Source organism: Eubalaena glacialis, chromosome 4 (genome assembly GCF_028564815.1).
Source record: "Eubalaena glacialis isolate mEubGla1 chromosome 4, mEubGla1.1.hap2.+ XY, whole genome shotgun sequence".
In the NCBI taxonomy this organism is placed as follows: Eukaryota; Metazoa; Chordata; class Mammalia; order Artiodactyla; family Balaenidae; genus Eubalaena; species Eubalaena glacialis.
Genome location: NC_083719.1, coordinates 76,578,006 through 76,604,577, shown reverse-complemented (window position 1 = coordinate 76,604,577; position 26,572 = coordinate 76,578,006). Strand labels below are relative to the sequence as shown.

Sequence of the window (26,572 nt, the reverse complement as noted above, 5' to 3'; positions counted from 1 at the left end):
TATAAACAAAACTGCAATGAAAATTGTTTCAGATGTTCATTGACTATATTGGTAATCTCATCCCTTCATTTGTCATATTTGTTGCAATTTTTTTCCCACTTAGCCTTTTAAATTTATGATAACTTTTTTTTTTTTTTTTTGGCTGTTGGGTCTTCGTTTCTGTGCGAGGGCTTTCTCTAGTTGTGGCAAGCGGGGGCCACTCTTCATCGCGGTGCGCGGGCCTCTCACCATCGCGGCCTCTCTTGTTGCGGAGCACAGGCTCCAGACGCGCAGGCTCAGTAATTGTGGCTCACGGGCCCAGCTGCTCCGCGGCATGTGGGATCTTCCCAGACCAGGGCTCGAACCCGTGTCCCCTGCATTGGTAGGTGGATTCTTAACCACTGCGCCACCAGGGAAGCCCCCTATGATAACTTTTGACATAAGTTTTTAATGTTATGTAACTTTTGCTACCAGTTATTTTTCTTTGTGATTTTCTTTAGTGTTTGTATGTTCAGAAAGTTCTTTCCTATTCCAAGGTCAGTAAATAAATTACCTATCTTTTTCTGTTTTTATAATTCATTTTTAGCTTTTTCGTTTTAAATTAATATAGTGTGTATTTGGGGTACCACAATTTGAGGTAGATGCTGGGGTAGATTTGAGCTATCACAAATAGGTTTGAGAATTTATTAAGGCAGAATTTAATATAATTTTCCCCAAATAGTTAAAACAATTACCCAGTAACATAATACTTCCTTCTTTATGATAGATTTATGATGGTGCTTTATCATACAATGATCTCTCTTTCAATGCTCATCTTTCATATTTTAATTACTTAAATATCTGGTACAATAAATGCTTTCTCATTATTTCTCTTTTGCAAACATTACTTGGCTATAGGTATTCATTTATTCTTCCAAATAAAATTTAAATACACTTGATCAAATTCTCTCCATTTCACTCCACTCCAAACACATTAGGATTTGCTTGACATTGCATTAAACCTTTATGTTCAACTGAAAAAAAAAAAAGAATACATTCTTTAATATTCAGTATTCCAATGCAGAAACATAGTATCTCTAATTTCTTAATATAGATTCTGTACATTTCTTGTTAAGGTATGGCTAAGTGTTTTATATATTTTATTGCTATTGTGAAAGAAATATTTTTCACCTCATAATTTCAAACTGGTAAGATATTATTCTCAGTGAACTTTCATTGTATAATCTGCATGCTTTGTCTCCAACTTGATTTATTCTGCATGTAGAAAGATATTTTGTAAGAGCACTTTACTTCATAGACAAAATGAACTTAGCTGGTGCTTGAGAGAGAACATTGAAGGCCATGGAGATTATTAGAGCAGACCAATTTTGTAATTATGAAAGGAACTAGAAGGAGCCACTGGTTATCCATTTTATTGTAAAATGTACAATTACATAGGTGAAATGAGTGCATTTTATTTTATTACTGGGGAGGGAAAAAAGACAAGAAATTGATGCACCCATGTCTGTAATGACAAGTGAAGGGCAACTTTTGAAGACAGTGTGGACTCCGAGGGTGTGTAATTGTTCTCTGTACTCTGAGCCTTATGCATTTCATCTACCTCATTGCCTTACAGTCCGTTTTGGTATAAGTGAGATGAATAATGTAGACAACATCTCCCATGGGAATTAAATTTAAAATGAGGGCTCTCAGTAACTGGTATCGAAAGATCGTGTTATAAAACTGGCATCCATGTCCTCAGTCCCACTGTACCCTGTTGTCCTTGGAGGCTGCCCACACACCTGTCATTCACTTGCCCTCCGTTTCTAAGGTGGCAGGATGCCAGCCTCAGCCAAGTGTTCACAGTGCAAAGTGCTTTAGACTCTTCTAAAATGAAAGTCAGTATGTAAATGTGCAACATGACGACATTATTATTCTAGCTTCCTGGCTGCTTTCAGCAAGCACTGACTGCCACATGAGGTCTCAAGTGTTCTGGCACAGTGTGCAAGTGTTCAAAAGAAGTTAAAGTAATGAAATTGGATCTACATTTCCATAGAGATTCAAGCTGGCATGGAGGAATGGAGTCATGGGTTGGATGGTCTCCACCAAACAGCCTAGGCAAGTGCCTGTGACGCCAGGCTACTAAGCAGAATTTTCTATCGTGAAAGGGCACCACTGTTTCTTCCTCTGGGTCTGAAATTACAAAATGTGCCCATTTCTCCCAGGCTCACACCACTCTCTGGGCACTTTATCCTCAGTCCTCACCCATCCATTCCCTGGAGCACACACCAGCTTTGCTTAAATCCAGCACAAGTTTTAAAATGAAGAATTAAGTACAAAGTGTGGGGGGGAAATGTTTAGTTAGAACCCTAATAGAGCATGAAGTATGTGACTATTATTCATAAGAGGCGGGGCCAGGCTAACTGTGTATCTGATCTACCTAAGGTGCTGTCTAGAAGTGGCCACTTACTGGATTTCAGTTGACCTTGTTATTTTTTTATTTAAAATTTTTTTTTGCAGTTTTCATTGCTCACAGGTCTTCTCATTTGCACCCAGCATTCCCTTCTATTAAAATATCTGGAGCCAAGACCAAACTTAGGTATATGGGTGCTGGGGCCAAGAAACTGGGTTTGCTAAGTATCGCATCATGGTAGGTCCAGGGTCAGCACAGATTCCGCATTTGGTCATTCTGAGACCTGATCTCTTTATACCTCCCCTCCCCCTGGCTGAAATGTTTCTGTTCACCAGGGCAAGAGCAACAGAATCTGAGTCTTGTGCTTTGCAGCCACCTTTATACTAGCACAGGTCCATAATGCTGAGTACTCTTCCTCCTCCACCTCCTTTCATATCCTAAAAATTTCATGGGCTTCACGTATCCATTTATATATATGCAAAAATGAAGTTCATTTAAGTTTAAAAATGTAAGAGTGGGACAATTAAAAGAATTCAAGCCCTCAAGGATACCTTTACTCATATAGAACCTCTCTCTTTTTTATTGTATTTTAGGACAGCGAAAAAAAGGGATTTATAAATAAAATCTATGCCATCCAGGAAGTATGTATCAGTGTCCAGAACATCCTAGATGAAGTTGCTTCCTTTGGCGAAAGGATAAAGAAGTGAGTGATGCTGACATGTGAGCCCTGGTCTTCTGTGGGACAGTGTCCATTTGTTTCTCAGAGGGTGAAATGCCACATTCTTTCTGGCAGGGGACACTCCTGGGTGATCTATTGCTCAGTTTTATCATTATTTACTTTGCTTCTGCCAGTCTTTGGTTTTATGAAAGTTCTGTCAATTTCCTCCTTGAAATTTAGAACATATTGGTTGGAAAGAAGTCATACTTGTAGCTTTGAAGAAATAACACCGTCCTAAATTTTAGCACATTTTCACAGTGAGACTTTGTTCTTACACAGAATATGAAATTGTGATAGAAAAAAAATAAACCAAGTTAAATGAGGATTTCAGGTAATCAAGACACACCTGCATTTTATTATTGGTCGAGTTATAATTTCATCAATAAAGTTAAATTTTAAAAAATCATACTATATATAGCACCCTGCAAAAATATGCTTTCAATTTTGTATATTTAAATAGCTGAGATCATAATTATAGATGAAATAAACTAATGCTTTGTCATTTAGAAAATATACATAATTTTTATAATTTAAAAAATAATTTTTTAAACAAGGAAATAGAGCTTCATTGAGAGCTGATGTAAAATTAAGAAACATATTACTTGCATTTTACTTCAAATAGTTTTATTTATTAATATATTTTTAAAAACAACTGTTTAATTATAAAAATGGTAAGGTGGATTTATAATTAGTTATTAGTAAAAAATATACTAAGGCCCTGTACCTACTAAACTATGTGAAAATTGGCCCACATAATGATTTCTAAATGATCTATTCAAGAAGGGGTGCTGTATATCTGGATAAGCCTACATTTTCCTAGTTTTATATATCTATTCATTGTTTATTATTCATAACCAAAAGTGTTCTGCAGATTTGGATCCTTGGGCATACATAGAAATTGAAAGGAGTAAATTATTTAAACTAAAGGTGTGAGTCATTCATCTGGTGCCTTTCATGTTTCAAGGCATAATGCATTTTATTTTGTATAATTTTTTGTTTAACACATTTCCACATATGCATAGGTGCTGAGTTTCCACTTTCTTGTATTCTATTAGACAGGACAGCCTCCCTCTCACTCCCAAATGTGCCTGTAAGCAACATTCAGTATCAGACTTCTAAAGACTGATTTCCACATCTTTTCTCTTTTCTTCTTCTTCTCCATGTTATTTACATCTCTAAGAATGTTTCCTTGTTCTCCACAACGTATCTGCAGAAGCAGGGTGTGAAGTCCTAAATGGGGCATTTCCCTCTTGAGTATTGTCCTTTCTCTGAGGTACACTGTGTACTGATTACCTGACAGAAACATCTCATTTATATCAGAAGACCCTGGGTCAACTCCAAGGTCAGGATTGTGAATGCCTGAAGGGGAGAGGCTTCTTTGTAACTCTGGGTGTTAGGAGACTCAGACAGGTGCTTGGCTGGAAAAGACCATGGCCAGTTGAAGGAAATGACCAGATCCTGGCTGTGGACCAGCCTTGGGGAAAACTGGATTTCGTGAACTTTCCAAGGTATAGACAGAGGTGCAGGTATAGGCTGAGGTACAGGAACACCGCATAGGATCTAGTGAGTCTTGTAGGAGCTATCTTTTCGGCGCAGTAATCTTTCGAATACTATAAGAGAGAAGCTCCCCTGGGGTCACGCGGGATAAAATGGATCTATCCAGAAAGCAGATACAGAAGCAATCTTTAAGTACAAAATGAAAGCCTCCATAATTACCACATCTTGTTATAAATCATTCCAGAACTTTCTTGAATTGCATCTCTTTGGGGGGTGGTTAAGATCATATTCTAGATATAGATTCCATAATGCACTGTGGAAAAAGAAAGGGGCAGTCTTTTTTCCCCCTGACATTAGGTACACTGGTATTCCTTGTCACTTTTCCTTCCAAGAGGAGTAAGAACATAGGGAGCACTTCAGTGACGCTGCCCAGAGGGAGGGTTTTCTGCGTGAAGAGCCAGTGCCCTCACACATGGAGTGGTGTGATGGATGGCTCTGAGCTGAGCCACAGGAGAGCAAACAGACCCTCAGCCTTCTGTTCTCTCCACCAGCGGGCAGAAGCAAGGGAACTACAGGTGTCAGTGAAGGAGGGAAGGCATGATTCTTTGCCTGGTGACAGTTATAGGACTCACTCTGGCCATAGGAGATAAAAAAACATGACAGCAAAGCCAGACCCCAAGAGTTAACTAAAAACAAGACAACCAGATTGATCCAACTTTGGCTTTTTTACTAGGAAAAAAACATTTTTAGGAATTTGACCTAGAGAAAGACAAAAAGCAAGCCATATGCCACAAAGCTAAGGAATAACTCTTAAGTGTTAGGCTGAAGGGCAGTACATGAGAAAATCTCTTGAGAAACATCCTTTATTGGATCAAACACTTCCCTGGAAAAACCCAGCCCAAGTGAGTATAGCATCCATTACCGGGAAATTAGAAGAAATAAAAAACACTGACATTTATCCATATCATGTACAATTTCATATTTTCTTGAAGTGTCTTGGGGCCCTTCTCACTGCTTGCGAAGAAGAAATGCCATACTTTAGACTCCTAGAGTTGAATGGCTCTAATAACTTCATCTTGATTCACATAAACATGTTGCCATCACTACCAGTCTTCCTGGATACAATAAAAGCTGTCCCCATTTTATAACCGGGAAGGTTGATGCTTAGAGAGGTTGACCACCTAAAGTCACATAGCAGAATCTAGGCTTTGAACACAGATTTGCTACCTTCTTTGGTTTTTTTTCATTAAATTATGCTAAAGAGTCACTCAGCAAGATGTGTTAGTTCCTCTTTGGAGGCTGAACTTCAAGGCAATGGTATGCTTATAAATGGAGATATGGTTATATACCCAACCTTGAGGGCTCCACGGAATGGTTCTGTTTACTTTATAATTTTGCCACTCTCTTAGAAACTACCAGACTCACAATAGATGTTCTACACAAAAAGCCTAAAAATATCCCAGTCTTTCCACGTTCCATTTGCCTTCTGTCTTGATCTTTCTTTTTGTCTCATTAAAGTCCTTCCCATCTTAGTACTGTTTTGTAACTTCCTCTCCTTCTGTTCATTGATCCCATTTTTGTTCTTTGTTCTGATGTTATATCATTGTCAGTACTCCGTCTTGCTTCCTTCCCTGACCCTCTACATTATTAGTCACCAGCAGTGTGGGAACACTGCAGAGCCATCAGCCAGGCCCTGTTATAACCCACCCTTTTCCAGCTTATACTCCCTTTTTGGTCTTCCCAACAAATCTATCATGTGCCATGTTCTCCTTCGCTATCAACAAGGTAGGGAAAATAGTAGGTAATGTTGACTTTATTTCTTAATTATCTATGTATTTCTGGGAAGAGGGCTATGATGGCAGGTGAATTTTTACAAAATTCCCCCTTCCTGACTTCTAATTCCATTTGAAACATAACGGAAGTGGGAAGTGAGTATTCCTCTAAGGATTTCTAAAGTTCTGAGGATTTACACAACCGTGTAAGATTTAGATCTATGGACAATCGTTGGCAACATTTTATTTCCAGTGTGGTTAATCCTGTGTGAGAGTTCATAGAAGAAAGAATGGTAGGCCCAGGGGCATTCTCCTCTATGAAAATTTGGAGAAAACAAGATTCAGTACTAGTTTTAGAAGTAGAAAAAGATTTTTAAACCACGGGGAGTCACCCAAGTAGTGTGACGACTTTAGACCCTTAAGTCACCTGGGACAATCTGGAGAGGTTGGTGTCAACACCCTTTACCTGGGCCCTGTGTTCATGAAGTTGAGCAGATTATGACTAACCTGTATCTTCTGATAGCCTATTACAATTGGCATCTATTCCAGAGAGAAATACAGTCTTTACTAGAGCCTTAGTCCAGATTTTGAATCAGAATCACATTTATTTTCATCTTTGTTTGAAAAAAGTATGAAGTGCTCAGATTGCTGATGTATTAATTTCTCATTCAGTACTTTCAACTGGACCGTCCCATTCTTAAGCTGGCTGGCCATCGTAGCCCTCTGTGCGTTCACAGTCATCCTGTACTTCATTCCGCTGAGATACATTGTCCTTGTCTGGGGTAAGTAAAGCCTTTTTTTTTTTTTTAACTGTCATAGCTGCTAAGAACAAACTATTTTTAAGGGATGCGTTATACTGTCAGTAGTTCCCTATATTTATGGTCATGAAGCTACTCCATGATGAAAAGAGACAGGTCAGTTAAAAATCACAAGAGTATAAAGATTTAGGTCTATCTGCAAAATGCATTTTTCTTATCTGGCACCATAGGCTCCGTCATACTATAAACATGTAGTTGTGCAGATTCTTCATATATCAAAGTGTAGCTTTGTCTAGATATCACTCTGATTTATTTCCACCATTTATACATAAACAGAGACATTTTGATCCATATGGTGCATTTAGGACAATGTGCTTTTGTGCTGTGGTACTTTATCTTATGGAATGTCCGTAAACATGGTACTATATATGGCTGCCTGTTTAAGAGGTCACCTTTAAGGAAGCAGGAAAAGGGTCCTTGGCATTGGCAGGCTGCTTGGGAACAAAAAACCCTGCTTTTTGTGTACTAAACAAGAACGCTTCTGTAAAAACCCACTTTAAAGGTGATATTTGGGGGTCCTAATTTCTAATGCAATTATGCTTCATGCTAACAGTTCCTATGTACCTAGACTCTACTTAGGTGGTACCTTCAGCATTCTTCATAGTTTGGGTTTTTTTGGGTTTTTTTCCTTTCTTTCTCTTATCTGACACAATTCTTTGTTTGGAAAACTCAATTTTCAGTCTCCAAGATCAACTAACATATAAAACTACATTAATGATATATAAACAAGACTGGGTAGGAGTAAAATTCTCTACTTGCCCCTGGCCTGCATACACCCGAGATTGCTAAACTTATACAAAATGCAAAGAACCAAAATGGGTTTTCAGAACACATGTGCTTACACTGAAAGCAAAAAGATGAAAAGGAATGTTTTGTTTTCTTTTTAAGGCTTTTAAAGAAATATGCTGGAATAAAATGAAAAAGGGTCTGATGTCTCCAAGCCCTCCAGTTTAAAAATCCTTACCTCGCTATTCTTTTTGGCATATCTTGTCATATCTTGAGCAAGCCCTCTTGCACCTTATCATCACTATCATTACCTTTACATCTTGGTTAGGAAGTGGAGGGTGAAGGGAAGGGTGATTATGTTTTCCTGCCTTAATTTCTATAATTTAAAGAAACAGTTTCAACTAAGACAGTGCTTTCACTATACAAGGGAAGAGGCATTTCCACCATGTTCTTGCGTCGCTATTGTATGTTCTTTCATTCCTTCCTCTGATATTTAAAACAGGTGCTGTTTTATTGAAGGAATTAAGGTAGGGCGTTAGGTGTGGCAGTTATTACCTCTAACCTACTTAGGGTCAGACCTGCCATCTCAGTTGTGATAGGTGGGGAACTTCGGGTTTCCTTTCCCCAGGTTCTCAGAAACTGGAGCCCACGGCAGACATCTGGCTGTGTAATCTGGGTTGGCCTCACTGGCAAGCTGTCTTAAACGTAATTTGCAGAGAATGTGTTTGGGTCTCTTGTTTCGTCAAATAAAATAAAACTAAGAACAGTATTCCTTTAGTGGTAGGTGATTGCTGAAATATTAAATAGAAATTTAAGACATGAGTCTCACATGGGGAGACAGGGACCAAATCATAATTGCATTAGTTTATTCTGCTGAACTCCCTGAAGAAGAGCCAAGATGCTCCAGTTTGTGACCCAGTTTTTACCACTCTGATTTCATAAAAAGCTGTTTATTTATGTATTTTTATGTGAATATGCTTGGTAATTTATTAAGTGCAATATAAATTTAAAACAGTAGACTTATCCAATTGAAATTCTACATTATTCCATAGAATATGTAGAATAGGTACTTATAGTTTTATACATTATTTTGACATTTCTACCTCATTAAATTTGGGGGTTTTGTTTTGTTTTTTGTATAATAGCTCCAAATTCATCTGTATTTGCCCCTCATCCACATTTGCTCATCAGGTAGCACAGAGGATTCACTGTTGAATAATTTAGCATGGGTAGGTATGGCTCATTTTTAATGGTTCTTGGCCATTTTAATCCAAGAAGTGATCCAAGTAAGTCAATCACAATAGCATCTTTTGCAAGCCTTAAATTTAAATTTCTTATAATTTAAAAGGAAAATTGGTTTCTAAAAATCTCAATGCCAGAAATGTAGAAATGGAAACATATTTTCTTTCTTGTGATGAGAACTTTTAATATCTACTCTTTTAGCCACTTTCAAATGTGCAATACAGTATTATTAACTATAGTCACCATGCTGTACGTTATATCCCCATGACATTTTATTGCTGGAAGTTTGTACCTTTTGACTCCTTCACCCACCTCCCACTCCTCCGCCTCTGGTAACCACCAGGCTGTTCTCTGTATCTATGAGCTTGATTTTTGTTTTTGTTAAGGATTCCACATATAAGTGAAATCATATACAGTATGTGTCTTTCTCTGTCTGACGTATTTCACTTAGTATAACGAATGCCCTTGAGGTCAGTGCATGTTATCACAAATGGGAAGATTTCAAACTTTTTTATGGCTGAATAATATTCCATTGTGCATATATATACCACAACTTCTTTACCCATTCATCCGTCAATGGACACTTAGGTTGTTTCCATGTCTTTGCTATTATAAATAATGCTGAATGAACATGGGGGTGCACAGGTATTTTTGAATTAGTGTTTTTGTTTTCTTCAGATAAATACCCAGAAGTGAAATTACAGGATCATAGTGGTAGTTTTATTTTTAATTTTTTGAGGCACCTCCATACCTTTTTCTGTAGTGGTTGCACCGATTTACATTCCCACCAGCAGTGCACAAGGGGTCCCTTTTCTCCACACCCTCCCCAACATTTGTTATTTATAGACTTTTTGATGATACAGCCATTCTGACAGGTGTGAGGTGACATCTCATTGTGGTTTGGATTTGCATTTCCCTGATGATTAGTGATATTGAGCATCTTTTCATGTATCCGTTGGCCATCTGTCTTCTTTGGAAAAATGTCTATTCAGATCCTCTGCCCATTTTTTAATTGTTGTTTTTGACAATTGAGTTGTATAAGTTTGTAATATATTTTGGATATTAGCCCCTTATCAGATATGATTTGCAAATATTTTCTCCAATTCTGTAGATTGCCTTTTCATTTTGTTGATGGTTTTCTTTGCTGTGCAGAAGCTTTTTAGTTGGACGCAGTCCCACTTATTTTTACTTTTGTTATCACCCATAGTTTCTTCTAGGAGTTTCGTGGTTTCAGGTCTTACATTCAAGTTTTAGTCCGTTTTGAGTAATAATTTTTGTAAGTGATATAAGATAGTGGTCCAGCTTCATTCTTTTGCTTGTGCCAGTCCAATTTTCCTGACATCATTTAATGAGGAGACTGTCCTTTCCCCATTGTATATGCTTGGCTCCTTTGTTGCAAGTTAATTGACCAGGGACTTCCCTGGTGGTGCAGTGGTTAAGAATCCGCCTGCCAATGCAGGGGACACAGGTTTGAGCCCTGGTCTGGGAAGATCCCACATGCCGCGGAGCAACTAAGCCCTTGCGCCACAACTACTGAGCCTGTGCTCTAGAGCCCGTGCACCTAGAGCCTGTGCTCCACAACAAGAAAATCCACTGCAATGAGAAGCCCACACACTGTAATAAGAGTAGCCCCCGCTCACCACAAATTGAGAAAGCCCATGCATAGCAACGAGGACCCAATGCAGCCAAAAATAAATTTATAAAAAAAAATTAATTGACCATATATACATGGGTTTATTTCTGGGCTCTCTATTCCATTGATCTATGTCATCTGTTTTTATGCCAATACCATACTATTTTAATTACTATAGGTTTGTAATATAGTTTGAAATCAGGGAGCATGATGGCTCCAGGTTTGTTCTTCTGTTTTAGTATTGCTTTGCAATTCAGGGTCTTTTGTGGTTCCATACAAATTTTGGGATTGTTTCTACTTCTGTTAAAAATGCCATTGGAATTTTGAAAGGGATTGTATTGAAACTGAAGATGGCTGTGGGTAGTATGAACATTTTAACAATATTAATTCTTTTAATCCTTGAGCAGGGAATACCTTTCCATTTATTTGTGTCTTCCTCAATTTCTTTCCTCAGTGTCTTACAGTTTTCAGTGTACAGGTCTTTCATCTTCTCAGTTAAATTTGTTACTAAGTATTTTATTCTTTTTGATGCAATTGTAAATGGGATTGTTTTAATTTCTCTTTCTGATAGTACACTGTTTGTTAGTGTATAGAAATGCAACAGATTTTTGTGTATTGATTTTGTATCCTGCAACTTTACTGAATTCATTTATTAGTTCTAAAAGTTTTTTGGTGGAGTCTTTAGTTTTCTATATATAAAAAACCATGTCATCTGCAAATAGTGAGTTTTACTTCTTCCTTTCCAATTTGCAGTTTTAAAATCTATTTGTCTGTCTTATATAAGTATAGCTTCCCCTGCATTCTTTCGGTTCCATTTGCATGGAATATCTTTTTCTATCCCTTCACATTTAGTCTGTGTGTGTCCTTACATCTGACTTAATCTCTCATAGGCAGCAATACAGAAGGGTCTTTTTTTTTTTTTTTTAAATCCATTCAGCCACTTTATGTATTTTGATTGGAAAATTTAGTTAATTTACATTAAAGTAATTATTGATAGGTATGTACTTACTGCCACTTTGTTAATTGTTTTCTGGCTGTTTTGTAGTTCCTCTGTTCTTCTTCTCTTGCTTTCTTATTTTGTGGTTACCACAAGGCTTATGTACAAGAACTTAATTTAAAAAAAACAATTTTTTTTTTTTAGCTGTGTTGGGTCTTCGTTGCTGCACGTGGGCTTTCTCTCTAGTTGTGGCGAGCGGGGGCTACTCTTCGTTGCAGTGCGTGGGCTTCTCATTGTGGTGGCTTCTCTTTGTTGTGGAGCATGGGCTCTAGGCACACGGGCTTAGTTGCTCTGTGGCATATGGGATCTTCCCAGACCAGGGCTTGAACCTGTGTCCCCTGCATTGGCAGGCGGATTCTTAACCACTGCGCCACCAGGGAAGTCCCAAGAACTTAAGTTTGAATGCATTTGAAAGTTCTAAATGTTTACTCTATTCCCCTGTTTTAGATGTTACATTTTACACCTTTTTATTGTTGTGTATCCCTTAACTAATTATTGTAGTTATTTTTACTATATTTGTTGTATAATCTCCATACTAGCTTTATGTGATTAATCCACTAGGTTTAGTATATATTTACCTTTACTAGTGACATCTGTACTTGCATGTGTTTTCTTTCTACTTATAGCACACTTTCTTTTGGCTTAAAGAAGTCCCTTTAACATTTGTCATAAGGCAGTTTCGTAATGATGAACTCTTTTAGCTTTTGCTTGTCTGGAAAACTCTTTTTCAGTTCTGAAGGATAACTTAGCTGAGTATTCTTGCTTGGAAGTCTTTTTTCTTTCAGCACTTTGAATATATTATGCCATTCCTTTCTAGTCTGCAAAGTTTCTCCTCAAAAATCTGCTTATAGTCTTTTGGGGGTTCTCTTGTACATAACAAGTTGTTAATCTCTTGATGATTTTATGACTCTTGTCCTTAACTTTTCACGTTTTCATTATATGTCTGTCTGTCTTGATGTGGGTTTCTTTGGGTTTCTCTTATTTGGAACTCCCTGGGCTTCCTGGATCTGTATGTCTGTTTTCTTCCCCAGATTAGGGAAGTTTTCAGCCATTATTTCTTAAAATACATTTTCTGCCCCTTTCTCTCTCTCTTCCCCTGCTGGGACTCCCTATAATGCAAATGTTAGTACGCTTGATGTTGTCCCCATGAGTCCCTTAAGCCATCTTCACTTTTTGTCATTTTTTTCTTTTTGCTGTTCTGATTTTCAATGATCCTTTCTTCTTCATCTAGTCTGCTGTTGAATTCCTCTAGTGTATTTTTCAGTTCAATTATTTTATTCTTCAGCTCTGTGACTTCTATTTGGTACTTATATGTTCTATCTCTTGGTTGAACGTCTCACTTTGTTCATCCATACCTTCCTGAGTTTGGTGAGCATATTTATGAGCATGACTTTGAACCCCTTATCAGGTAAATAACATCTCCATTTCATTAAGGTTTTCTTCCCTGAGGTTTATCTTGTTCTTTCATTTGAAGCATTTTCCTCATTTTGCTTGAATCTCTGTGTTGGTTTCTATGCATTATATGAAAGAGCCACCTCTCCCAGTCTTGAAGTAGTGGTCTTGCGTAGGAGATGAACCTTATCATTCAACCTTGCCTTAGCTCTTAGTTGTCTCCCAAACCTTTGTGATTGTCCAAGCAGCCTATTCTATTCTATTCTATTTATTTATTTATTTTCGACTGTGTTGGGTTTTCGTTGCTGCGTGCAGGCTTTCTCTAGTTGCGGAGAGCAGTGGCTTCTCTTGTTGCAGAGCACAGGCTCTAGGGCATGCGGGCTTCAGTAGTTGTGGCACACGGCTCAATAGTTGTGGCTCACGGGCTCTAGAGTGCAGGATCAGTAGTTGTGGCGCACGGGCTTAGTTGCTCTGTGGCATGTGGGATCTTCCCGGACTAGGGCTCAAACCCATGTCCCCTGCATTGGCAGGCGGATTCTTAACCACTGTGCCACCAGGGAAGTCCGAGCCTATTTTATTTTTAATAGCCCTCAGTAGTTGAGGATGTGTGAAGACCTGTCAGTGTCTCAAACAGGGGGATCTCAGGCAGCACCTAGATTCAGGCTAATTGAAAGTCATTCCCTTAGGCAGCAGCTTTTAAATTATGCAGATATATACAGTGGGATTGCAAGTGTAAGCCCAGCTGGCCACCAGAGACAGATGATCTGAAGGTGTCCCCTGGGTGACAGTCATAAAAATCAGGGCTTTGGATGAGTTTATAAGCTCCTTTCTGGGAGATACTGATGACCTGTGGTGAAGCAGAGGGAGAGTGCAAAGATAGCATCCCCTGGCCTGTGGCCCCTGAGAGCACCTGCATAGGCCCCTAGATGTGTGCCAAACCTGAAAGCTGCCCCTCAGGCCAAAGCTCCAGGACAAGCAAATAGGCCTCTTTCATAGAAAGACTGGGGTGTGTTTCAGTCTCCTGTTTGTGCAGTGCCCTGGTGGTGGTACCTTGCAGAGAACTATCTCTTGATTGTTACATTCCTGTGAGACTCCTCAGGAACACCAGCTCCCCTGACCACCAGAGTCAGGCAGTCAAGGGGCATCCCCTGGGTGGCAGCTGCAAAAACTGGGGCACCAGACATGTGTAAGAGCTCCCCTCTGAGGTGTCTGGAAGGGTTTACAGTCAGCCCTTAGATGTGTGTTTAATTAGAAGCCTGCCATGATAAAATTATAGGCCCGTTTCAGAGAGATTGAGCTCCTTGGTCTGTTGCTTCTTGCTGTGCCCTGAGGGTGGTAGCTGTTTAAGACCTCTTTCTCTATTGGTTACAGTCCTTTGGGACCTGCAAACATAAGCCCTTCTGGCCACCAGAACTAGGCAATGTAGAGGTGTCTCCTGAGAGCAGTTGCAAAAATTGGGGCACCAGCCAAGGTTCTGGGAGATACTGGCAAGCTAGAGCAAGGCAGAGAGAGAATGCAAAGATTGCATCCACCAGCCTCTGTTGGCCCCTGTTCCCTGAGAACACTTCCATAGGCTCCTAGAAGTCTACCAGGGCAGATTCCTGCCCCTCAGGCCAAAGCTCCTGGACAAGCAAATAGGGCTCTTTCTTGGAAAGACTGGGGTGTGTTTCAGTCTGCTGTCTGTCCAGTGCCCTGGGGGTGGTAGCCCGCCAAGAACTGTCTCTTCAATGTTATAGCTCCAGGGGACCCAGGAGCACCAGTCCCCTGGCCTCCAGAGCCAAGCAATCAAGGGGCACCCCCTGGTGGCAGCCACAAAACCCAGAACACAAGACGTGGGTAAAAGCTTCCCTCCAGGAGACACTGGTGCTCTGAAGCGCAGTAGGAGGAGAGCTCAAAAATGGGGCCCACCAGCTTATGTCCCCAGAGAGTATCCCAGCAGGCCCCTGCCTCTCCGGCCAACTCTTTAAGATTAGGAAATGAATTTTCTTCACAGAAAACCTGGGCACTTTTCAAACAGCTGCCTCTGTGCTGGGCCCTGGGGTGAGTGAGTGCTCACGAGCTCTTTAAGAGCCATTCTCCTTTCACTATAGCACTTTGGGTCTCAGATGCAAGCCCACTGATTTTCAAAGCCAGATGCCTTGGGGGCTCAACTCTCAGGTGCAGGTCTTAAAAGCTGCGGTGCCTTATGTGGTGTACAAACTCTTGGCTACTCAGGGAGAAGCTCCGGGTTTGTGAGTTTCCTCCTGATGGTGGGTAGCTGCACTGGGGGTGGGGTTTATGACGAGATTGTTTCTCAGCATCTCCTATCCACCTGAATGTAGCCTTTTTCTCATTTGCCCCACATGAAGGAGGTGCTCAGCTAGTCTTCAGGGGGGGTTTTTTGTTGTTGTTGTTGTTTTTACCAGAAATTGTTCCATATGTAGCTGTAGAGTTGGTGTGTCCGTGGGAAGAGGTGAGTTCACGATCGTCCTAGGTCACCATCTTGAACTGCCTCATAGATGTAAAATCTCAGGCACCAGATGTGTGTGAAAGCTCCCTTCGGGGAGATACTGGTGCTCTGGAACATGGCAGAGGGAGAGCATGAAGATGGTACCAAATGGCTGGACCGAGGCAGTTGGGGAGAGATGGTTCCTGCCAGGAAAGAAAAAAAAGATGGTGGCTGCCAGTCTCTGTCCCTGAAGAGTACCCAGGTAGGCCCCTGAATATGTTTTGCATCAGATGCCTTCCCCTCATGACAAGCAAATGATCCTTTCCCACACAAAATCTGGTTGCCCCTGGATCAGCTGCTTCCATGCTGGGCCCTGGGGAGGGTGAGTCTGAACACACAAGTTGGTTTTTGAAGCTAGATGTTTTGAGACAAATAGACTAATAGAACAGAATTGAGAGCCCAGATATAAACCCAAGCATATATGGTAAATTAATATTTGACAAGGGAGCCGAGAATACTCAATGAGAAAAGATAGTCTTTTCAATAAATGGTGCTAGGAAAACTGGATAGTCACATGTAAAAGAATGAAACTTGACCCCTATGTTACACCAATCACAAAAAATAACTTGAAATGAATTGTAAGACCTGAAACCATGAAAGTTCTAGAAGAAAACATTTTTTAAAAAGTTCTTTGACATGGGTCTTGGTAATGATTTTTTGAGAATCACACCTAAAATACAACCAACAAAATTAAAAATAAACAAGTGGGACTGTATCAAGCCAAAAAAAAGCTTCTGCATAGCAAAAAAACCATTAACAAAGTGAAAAGACAATCTACAGAATGGGAAAAAATATTTGCAAACCATATATCTGATAAGGGGCTAATATCCAACATATATAAAGAACTCATACAATCCAATAACAACAAAAAAAAATTAAAACTGGGCAAGGGACTGAATAGACATTTTTCCAAAGAAGATATATGAATGGCCAACAGATCCATGAAAAGATGCTCAATAACCCTAGTCACTGGGGAAATGCAAATTAAAACCACAATGAGATAGCACCTCATGCTTGTTAGAGTGGCCATCATCAAAAAGACAACAGATAACAAATGCTGGTATGGATGCAGAGAAAAGGGAACCCTTGTACACTGTTGGTGGGAATGTAAATTGGTACAGCCACTATGGAGAACAGTATGGAGAGGCCTTAAAAAAAATAAATATAGAACTACCATATGATCCAGCAATTACACTTCTGGGAATTTATCCAAGGGAAACAAAAAGACTAACTCCAAAAGATATCTGCACCCCCATGTTCATAGCAGCATTATTTACAATAACCAAGACATGGAAACAATCTAAGTGTCCACTGATTGATGGATGAATGAATGGATAAAGAAGTGGTATACAATGAAATATTATTCAGCCATAAAAAAACAAGGAAATCCTGCCACTTGCAACAACATGAATGGCCCTTGAAGGTGTTATGTTAGTGAAATAAGTCAGAGAAAAACAAACACTGTATGATTTCACTTATATGTGGAATTGGAAAAAAAAACCAAAACAAAAATAAAACCCCTCAAAAGCCTAAACATCAAACTCACAGAAAAAGAGAAAAAAATTTTTTCTTTTATCTATACAAGATGATAGATATTAGCTAAACCTACTGTGGTAATCATTTCACTATATGTGTACATCAAACCATCATGCTGTATACCTTAAACTTGTATGTCAATTATTTCTCAAAACTAGAAAAAGAAAAAAAATCTTGATGTTTTGGGGGCTCATCTCTCCAGGTGCAATTCTTAAAAGTTGGGGAAGCCTGATTTGGGGTTCAAACCCTCACTCCTCAGAGAGAAGTCCCTCCTGATTGTGGGTTCTCAGGCTAGGGGTGGGGTTTATGGTGTGGTTGTGTCCCTGCCTCTCCTACCTGCTTTGATGCGGGCCTTCTCACGATTGCCAGTGTGTAGACTCACTCAGCCAATTTTTAGGTTATTTTCAGAGGTAGCTGTTCCATATGTAGCTGTAGATCCAGCATGTTGGTGGGAAGAGATGTGTTTGGGATCCTTATATGTCGCCATCTTCAAAGCTTTTTATTTTTTTAAAGCTGGTGGTAAACCCTTCCTAATTCCAGGTCATTTTGAAATTAAAACCAAAAAAGCAAAAACCCAGGTTAGTTTGCATAATAACACCTCCCCACCACTGAAAAAAAAAAGTGTACCTTTGGAAAAGGGGGAACCAGTAAGTCAGATTTCTTGCCTTAAAAACAATCCCAATCCAAAATGTAGGGAGACAAGTTTCATCATAGATGAAACATTAAAGCTAAGCTTCTAAGTACTGTAACACTGAGGGGAAAGGCAAGATAGGTCATTGATCATTCTTGCCAGGTGCCTTTTGTTTCCCAAATAGAAAGCCTTTCCTGCTGGGAAGAAGCCACTGAAGTACAAAGAGAAAAACAGAGCAGCCATGGAGTTGGGAAGGTGGAAAGAGAGAGGGAGGGAGAAAGGAAGGAAGGAAGGCAGGCAGGAAGGCAGGCAGGCAGGCAGGCAGGCAGAAGGGAGGGAGGGAGAAAACTGGGTTTACTGGTTCATTCAGTCAAGGCTGAAATAAAGGCAGCTTAATCTAGATCTTCAAATCACCACAACACTTTTGCCAGAAATGTGTATTTGAACTCCAAACTTTATAGATTTCAATAATGTTTGATCTATCACTTTTTCAGGCATCAATAAGTTTACAAAAAAGCTGCGGAGTCCATATGCAATTGATAATAATGAACTACTTGACTTCCTTTCCAGAGTCCCTTCAGATGTGCAAGTGGTATGTAGGTTTCATTATTATAACTACAGGCATAGCTCATTTTATCGTGCTTCACTGATATTTCATTTTTTTTTTTTTTTTTTTTTTTTTACACGTTAAAGGTTTGTGGCAACCCTGCATTGAGCAAGTCTATTGGAACAATTTTTCCAACAGCATTTGCTCACTCTGGGTCTCTGTGTCACATTTTGGTAATTCTCAAAACGTTTTGAACTTTTTCATTATTATTATATTTGTTATGGTGGCCTATGATCATTGATCATTCATGTTACTATTGTAAAAAAATTAATACTTGCTGAAAGCTCAGATGATGGTTAGCATTTTTTAGCAATAAAGCACTTTTAAATTAAGGTATTGCTGTTTTAGATATAATGCTATTGCACACTTAATAGACTTCAGTATACCATAAACAGAACTTTCATATGCACTGGGAAACCAAAATATTCATGTGACTTGCTTTATTGCAATATTCGCTTTACTGCGGTGGCCTGGAAACAAACATGCAATATCTCTAAGGTATGCCTGTATCATTTTAATGTAGTGTGGCATTGGGTTTTAACTTTTATATCCATTTAATTTTGAAGGTTTTAGAAGAGCTAAGTAAAGCTAATAAAGCCTGTAGAAGATTTTGCCATTCAGGAATTAGCCCAGTTGGGGTGTTATCCAAGAAGAACTTATAGAGAAGATTGGGGAATGAGAGGGCATTGCATAGAGAACCTACCAGGATGTCAGGGGGACAATCCTCCCCCAAGGTTCAGCTGGAGTTTGTGAAGGGAAGTCACCATCACCTGAAGGAGGAATTAGGAATATTAGATGATGAAAGCAAAGTATGCCAGCAGACATTGAGAAAAACACTTCCTTAAATAAATTGCATGAATTGAGTGAGTTTTAAAGATGTCTGTTTTAGAGATCAGTGAAGGGGGAAAGAGTAACTGATTTTTGAGAACTGGGGCATATCTCAATCCTTTGAAAGCCTTGGAGGTTAATTAATGCCCATTGATCAATAAATATTTTCAGAGTAAAATGAGAAATGTTTTTATCAAACTATTGAAGCTGGGTTGCAGCAATACCTTTTTCCTTCGTTTCACCTGAGTTTTTGATTTGGTATCAGACATGAGAGTGGGCTGGATGGAGATGAAGCTTATATTAAACAAGCACACAATAAATTATAGAGAACCATTATTCGGCCCTTGAAAATAGATGGAGATGGTTCTGCTTTTAATGTTACTTGGGTATGGGCAATAGAGACCTCAGCCTGTTACCAAAGTTCGCATCAGGGCTCTCATGTAGATTCTGGCAAGATTTCCCTTGACTCTTTGCTCTATCATTCTATTGTTTTCTGCAGCCCAGCTGTAGATTGCATACAGCTTCCAAGGCGAGCACTTTCTTTTCCCCCAAGCATAGTCTCTGAATTCCTTTGCTTTTCCTTCCTTTGCCAGAAAGTGGCCACCTGACCAGCCTTTCTCTGAACTCTGTTTAAACAGGTGCAATACCAAGAACTGAAACCAGATCCTTCTCATAGCCCATGTAAAAGGAAGAAAAACAATCTTGGCTAGCCAGCTCCCAGCACTGAGGAGACCAGCATCTGTTTGGGAAGATAAAAGGAAAAGCCTTCAGCCTGAGCTGCATTTCCTTTCTTTCTGTTTTTGATTTATTTTGCCATTTTACCATGATTGAGAGAATTTGTAAATAGTGTACAAAGGCATATGTCTTTGAAAATATACTTCCATTGTACAGAATCAATTTGATAAAGGTTTAGCTATTGCTGCGTGAAAACCTTGTTAGCTGTGCATAATAATATAACACATTGGAACAACAAATGTAAGAATGGTAACATTGGGAGATACACATTTCTCTAATTACAAGTGTAAGAACTAGAATATTAAATGCTCAGCTGTGCTCTGATTAAATCTACATAAAATGTAAATGTCAATTTGATTTTAAAGTTTTTTTTTAATGTGACTATTTTTTATCTGAAAAATAATCCATTACAGTTTTCTATGTTTTATACATTTCAAAAGGGAGGAGGGATCCCAGAACCTAAATAATGGAACAGATGCATTTCAACTTAACATAGATTCGGATCCTGATATTCATTCCTGTGCAAATTATTTAGATATGACTAGGCTGACTTTAAGCTAAAGAGTGAAGGTATATTCACCTCCTCAAGAGAATCTTCCATACACTGAAATCCTACAAAGAAAATTTCCAAATCTTCTATCATTCCATCTAAAACCTTAAAATCTCTACAGGACTACACAAAAAATACTGCCAGGTTTATAAATGATGATTGCCTATAAGGATTTTTATACCAATCACTATTAATTTGTGCCAAGTTAGCAAATTAGCAACCCAGTTCAGTCGTCAAAAATCTAGCAAATTAAATCCACATTGCTTTTGGTGTCAGATTATGCCTCTGTGCATCTAAAAATATTTAATACTCAAGTGTTCTCACAGAAAAAAAAAATGTATCTACTTTGTTATTAGGTTACTGAACTGCTTTAATATGCATATTATGATTTTTGTTATTAGTGTGAATTTTAACGTAGAGGAGAATGCAGTGTGCTAAGTGATATGCCAGTGTTTCATTACATTCATTTATAGGAAAAAAAATCATTCTTTAAAATATGAATGCATGAAAACCTATTTTGTAAAATAAACTGCTATGGGGAGGGGGAGTTTGCCTTTGAAAATGTTTCACTACTTACCATAGAATCTATACTTAAAAATTGCATTCCCGACTCTCATGTAGTTTTTGTACCTAACTTCCTGGTATATCAAGGGAGTATACCTCCAGAGAGACAGAATTTGGTGAGAATGTCTTACTTCCCTGACTTGGTAGGGGATTAAGCTTGGTTGAAATTGCTGCAGTGTTTTGCACTACTTTATTAACAATGGACTGGGATAGGGTGAAGGTGGGGGTCATGCTGGAAAAATGTAGAAAAGCCAGAAGCGAGAAATATATATTTCACTCTATAGGAAGATTCTTTAAAAATAAATTTAATCTCATCAAAGTTGATTTTTAAAGTATTTTTATTTTAAAGCTATGTTGTTAAATACTGTTTCTTATGATAAAACTATTTTGATCTGTTTATACACTATGCTTGAAAGAATGTCAATTAAATTCCCTTTCTACAGAAAGGCTTTGACCTCAATATGCTCTATTTAGCGCATCATGTTTATAATGACATGCTTACATCCGCATACCATCATCGTTTGTTGTTAAGACAGATGTAATACTTCATGAAGTTGATGTTGCTACAGGAAGTTTACTGATGGAATAATTTGTTTGAAATAACTTTTGATTATACTTTGTGTGAGATTTGTGTTCCGTGCTGACATTGTCTACTCAAATGTCTACAAGCCTGATATTCTAACACCTCAGATGTACCCAGTGGATAGCAACCATTAACAGATGACTAATTTCTGTTTCATGCTATCAAATTTCAGATGTTTAGTTCAATGGTAAGGTTGACTATTTACTGCATTAAATAAAAAAAATAATCTTTTCTAAAAATAATCAGTACTTTTTTTTTTTGGTCTCATATAAATAATATTTTACTTAAAGAAACACAGGTTTGGTTCGGAAGAAAAAAGGCTTTCCATGAAACCTTGCGTGCTGTATAAAACGCAGCACCTTGCAGGGGTGAGTATCCAGTGACACTGCTAGAGGAGTAAGAACTGTCTTGAGGCATGAGTGATAATCAGGGGAATCTTCATTGCTTTTACAAACTACTGCACTCACAGACTGAAAACAAGAGACTGTGAATAACAGAACTTTAACCAGTTCTTTCTCCTTCTCACGGAGGCACAATTTTGCCTTTTGAAAGCTGCTTAACTTGATTTGGTTTTGAGAGGTTTGTAAACACATAAATATTTTAAGATATCTTAAGAGACTGGATGTCACTCTAACACCTATTTGGACTGCTATATACAGTAGTCATATGAACTATGAAATATATTCCTCAATATCCTTTAGTGAGTAAATTCATTGAAGGTCATTCATCATCCAAACTACTATTATTGCCACTAATTGTGGTAATTTATAAGAAATGCATATTTAAAACTTTTTCCATTTATAAAAAGAACATGGTACTTGTTTATTTTGGTACTGTTCCGCAGACTCAAATTGACAGGTGCTGTCAGGATTCCAAATTAATTTTGAATCATTCTATACACTAGGATAATCTGAATTGAAAGATTCTTTAAGTGACTTTGCTCTGTGATATATTTATTGAGTACCAACTATATGACTTGCACTGTCATAGGCAATGGTCAAACCAATGATAGCATATTAAAATCAAATCTGGAGTTAAAGTATAGTAAGAGCAAATTTTAATTGATATGTTTCTGAAAGTATCTTTTATAGAATTTTATTGTGTTATTTAAAAGTGAAGAAAAATTTAGTAGTAAGTTCTCTTATCCAGGGACCATATTCCCATTTTGATCTCAATATCCAAATGTCTCTAATGCTGAAAGTAGTCTACTTCTGTATTAACAGGTCTTATTCAAAGGCTTTAATTTCAGTTTATACACTAGTTAAATATACCTAAATGTTTATTTTTGAGTTTTGTACTCAGCATTAAAAACAAATCAAAATCTAAAAGGCAGTTGCTGTTCCAGAAATACAAGAGAGCCACCATTATACTTCTTGCAAAAGCCTCAGTTTATTATTAAATTAATGTTTAAATTCTGGGGCTTTAAATGTCAAGCGTGAGTGTGTGTGTGTATTTGTGTACAGATGCCTATTCATTTGTTTGATTAGTGTGTCTAGAATCTGCCTTTTCTAATTGCTTGGTCAAGTATGAATTAAAACCACATAAAAAATAATGAAAAGAATACTTACAATAGTGTCATTCCTTTGGATTATAATTCTCCTTCCCAGGATGACTGGTGTAACTCACTGAAAGAAAAAAATATAAAATATCCTTTTTTTCTGGTGAAACTGTTACCTCTTCTGCCTCAGTTTCTACATTTGTACAGTGGCAGTCACATCATAAGACTTATTCCAGCTGAATCGCTGAGATTTAAGAAATACCAAGGAAAATTTCTCTTCATGTAAGAATACTATGCAGATAAAAACCATTAAATGTCCAAAATGGTCATATGCTATAGAAACTAACAACACTCTGAAAGGTTTGCTGGAATTTAATGTTTCTATCTGTGCTTTTCCAAAGGGATCTGGGGTTAAGAACCAAAAAACAAAAAAGGTCGGGGGAGATGAATCAAATAATTCAAATTGGTTTCAAATGAGTTTCAATTTATTGGGCTATCCCTTCGCATTCTGAACTAGTAACAACAAAAAAAGTGTTCTGTTGCATGCACAAGCAGTATTTTTGTAGACAGGTTTTTTTTTTTTTAATGTATATCATGGTTGTGTCTCCAAATGTCACTGAAAAATTATATGACTCCATTTTTAAAAAAGGTAACAAAATGGCACTGCTCTTCTGCTCTACTCAATTAATGGTGTTACTGAATTAACCTGAAAGCTCTATTTGTATTAAGAAAAACAGAAATAGGTAAGTAGCTGTGCCAAAGTTTTTTCAGTTTGTAGCAAAAATAAAATTGCAACGTAATTCTCCCCTGCTGTAGATTCTTCAGTGGTCTTTCAAAAGAGAAAAGGAATGACCAACCTGAGAGTCAATGAGCGAACCTACAAACCACCTCTCGTTTTCTCAGGAATAAATAAATGCATCTGAGGAGACCTGGCTGAGTGAGGTTGTTACTGCTACTAGTCAGGCAAGATGGTAATATAGGCTTAGCTCCCCATTTTGGTCAAAGACAAGCTTCAAAATGACACGAGTCAACTTGAGGCATTTTATTTTGCCAGAGTTCAAATGTTAAGTTAGGAAATGCTAACTGCATAGAGAAAGGTGCGCCCCTGGCCCCAACCACTTTTAATTGTCTCTTGATGACTGAAGACACATCTGAGACAACAGTCAAGAGTAATTACAAAGACAGCTGGACAATAGCAGAGAGGTGAGGGGGAAGGAAATGCCAAGATCTGTCCCGAGTTCAGAGATCTTCTTTTAATAAAGCTACTCAGAATACTGGAAACCTTAAAACTAAACTCTACATTATTTCCACAAAACATTCTTCCTACAGTACTGATTATGACAATTACAAGTCAATATCTGTGTATAACTTGTAATATTGAAACCATGGAAAACAATTTATTGATGTCAAGAACTAATAAACTCTGCAACCTTACACAATGGTATACCTACCCCTTCCCTTTGTCCTGGAACTCTTACAAAGTTCAGATTTCACTAACACAGAGACCTAGCAAACCATAGGAAGGTCTCTGAAGCACATGGTAACCCACCCAGAAAAGTAAAATACTATGTATGTTTTTAGAAGTAGTTTTAAAATAGATCAATGTGGTATTCGGTCTTATTTGTTTGAAGTTGCTGAACATTACCTTTTAAATTTCCCTGTAGGATGAAAAAAAGCATTTTCAGATATAATAGAGAAAAACTTTTGGGGGGATATCACGAAACATCCAGCATTTGATAATTTAACCAAGAATCAGGCATACTAACTCTTACAGGGTGGGTTGCCAGGTACACACCATTCTGGCAATATGATGCTAATACAAAGAACACACATGTACTTGGATTTCTCAGTGACTGTGACAACAACACTGACAAGCAAGTGAGAAATCTACCCAAAAAGACACAGAGATGTGATACTCACCAGTGTACTGTAGTTATGATGTAGGTATCCAATGTATTTATATAAAACAATTGTTAAAATATTGTATTTTGAATTGTACTACTTAAAACAGTAACTTACAAGAAGCCATTTTCCTCACCTTCACAGAAGAGGTGCAAAATAATATGCTCTGGACAACAGTGGCAAGACACTTTTGCTCAGAATTCTCTCAGTAGACGACTGACTGCTTACATCTGAATTAATGCTGTAAATAGTAATATTTAGAAGGGAATTTTTTCCAGGCGTATTATAATAAAAGAAAACAATTCTCAATTTAATCACACAGTAGTGAACTCCCTTTAAAGGAATTTAAGATACAGCCTTTGATAAATGTAGTCATCATTTAATCTTACAGTTTCTCCCTGATTTTTGGTGTTGAATCTGGAAAAAAAAAAAAAATCAGAACAAGTAATTCTTCAGGTTCCATGAAAGCTTCTAAAATCAGAAAAGGCTAATAGTGAAGATATGGTATCATGACTCCACAAGGTGTCTACATGAAGTTTAAACTTTAGCAATTTAGGAATCCTACTAAACAGTAATGACCCCGCCCAATATGGTAAGGCACTACTTTGAAGAGGCTTAAACAGAAGACAGAAGCAGCATATCAGTAAAATAAGCCAGATTTACTTTCAAAGGAAGGGCATATAGTCCAAGAGTATTATTTGAAATCTGCATTAGACGATACTAGGCTTAATTACATCCTTACCTTGAAGAAAAATGGCATATTTTTTAAATGCACTTTATATTTTAAAAAATCCAGTAGATACCAGTTTAAATAAGAGAGCTTTAGAAAAATTTCAAAACTGATTCTTATTTATATTAGGAGCATTACTTTAAAAAATAAATTGGCTACTGGTGTTATACACAAATATAAATCATGTTGCAGAGAAACTTGGAGAAGTGAAAAACAAATATTCAAAATTCTATCAGAAATACACCACTATTAGCAATGGATTTGCTTACAATCTTTTCCCCTCTGTAATTTTACTTAGATAAAATAATTTTTAATTACATTTAAATAGTTTCTATTGTTTAAAAAGGACTAAAATTAATCCAGGAAAACGGAATTAAGGGAACCAGTTCAACCATTTTTTATAAATGGCTTTCAACCTCTCTTTAAGTCTATTTCCTCCAATAACATGACTGAGTATGAACTTAAAAGTATTTTGAAAAAAAAAGTAAAAGAACTAAAATCATGGGAAAACAAGAAATGAGAAATCTAGATTTGCATAACTTTTAAGAAAGGACTGAATATTACTAGTCGAAATAGCCTATTTCTGATGATAACATTAAAATTGGTATTTTTATTCTTTATTTTGAGTGAATTTTAACTAAAAGAATCTTCCACCAAACACTTATCTTAACCCTTGGTTTACTGAACATTGTTCAAAATTTTCAAAGACAGTTTGTTCCTGAGATGAGGAGATCTGTCTGCCTTTTTTCTGATT

The 26,572-nt window shown here is 37.8% G+C and overlaps 1 protein-coding gene across 4 annotated transcripts in view; it reads left to right on the top strand.

The window, feature by feature from the left end:
- Nucleotides 1–19,966, top strand: part of MCTP1 (multiple C2 and transmembrane domain containing 1) — a 562,693-nt gene extending 542,727 nt beyond the window's left edge. For all 4 annotated transcript variants that reach the window (XM_061188003.1, XM_061188002.1, XM_061188001.1 and 1 more), the window contains 4 exons: nt 2,965–3,074; nt 7,031–7,140; nt 18,316–18,413; nt 19,895–19,966. In XM_061188003.1, coding sequence (XP_061043986.1) covers nt 2,965–3,074; nt 7,031–7,140; nt 18,316–18,413; nt 19,895–19,966 — 390 coding nt within the window. The remainder of the gene's footprint in view (nt 1–2,964; nt 3,075–7,030; nt 7,141–18,315; nt 18,414–19,894) is intronic.
- The last annotated feature ends 6,606 nt before the right edge of the window (nt 19,967–26,572 follow it).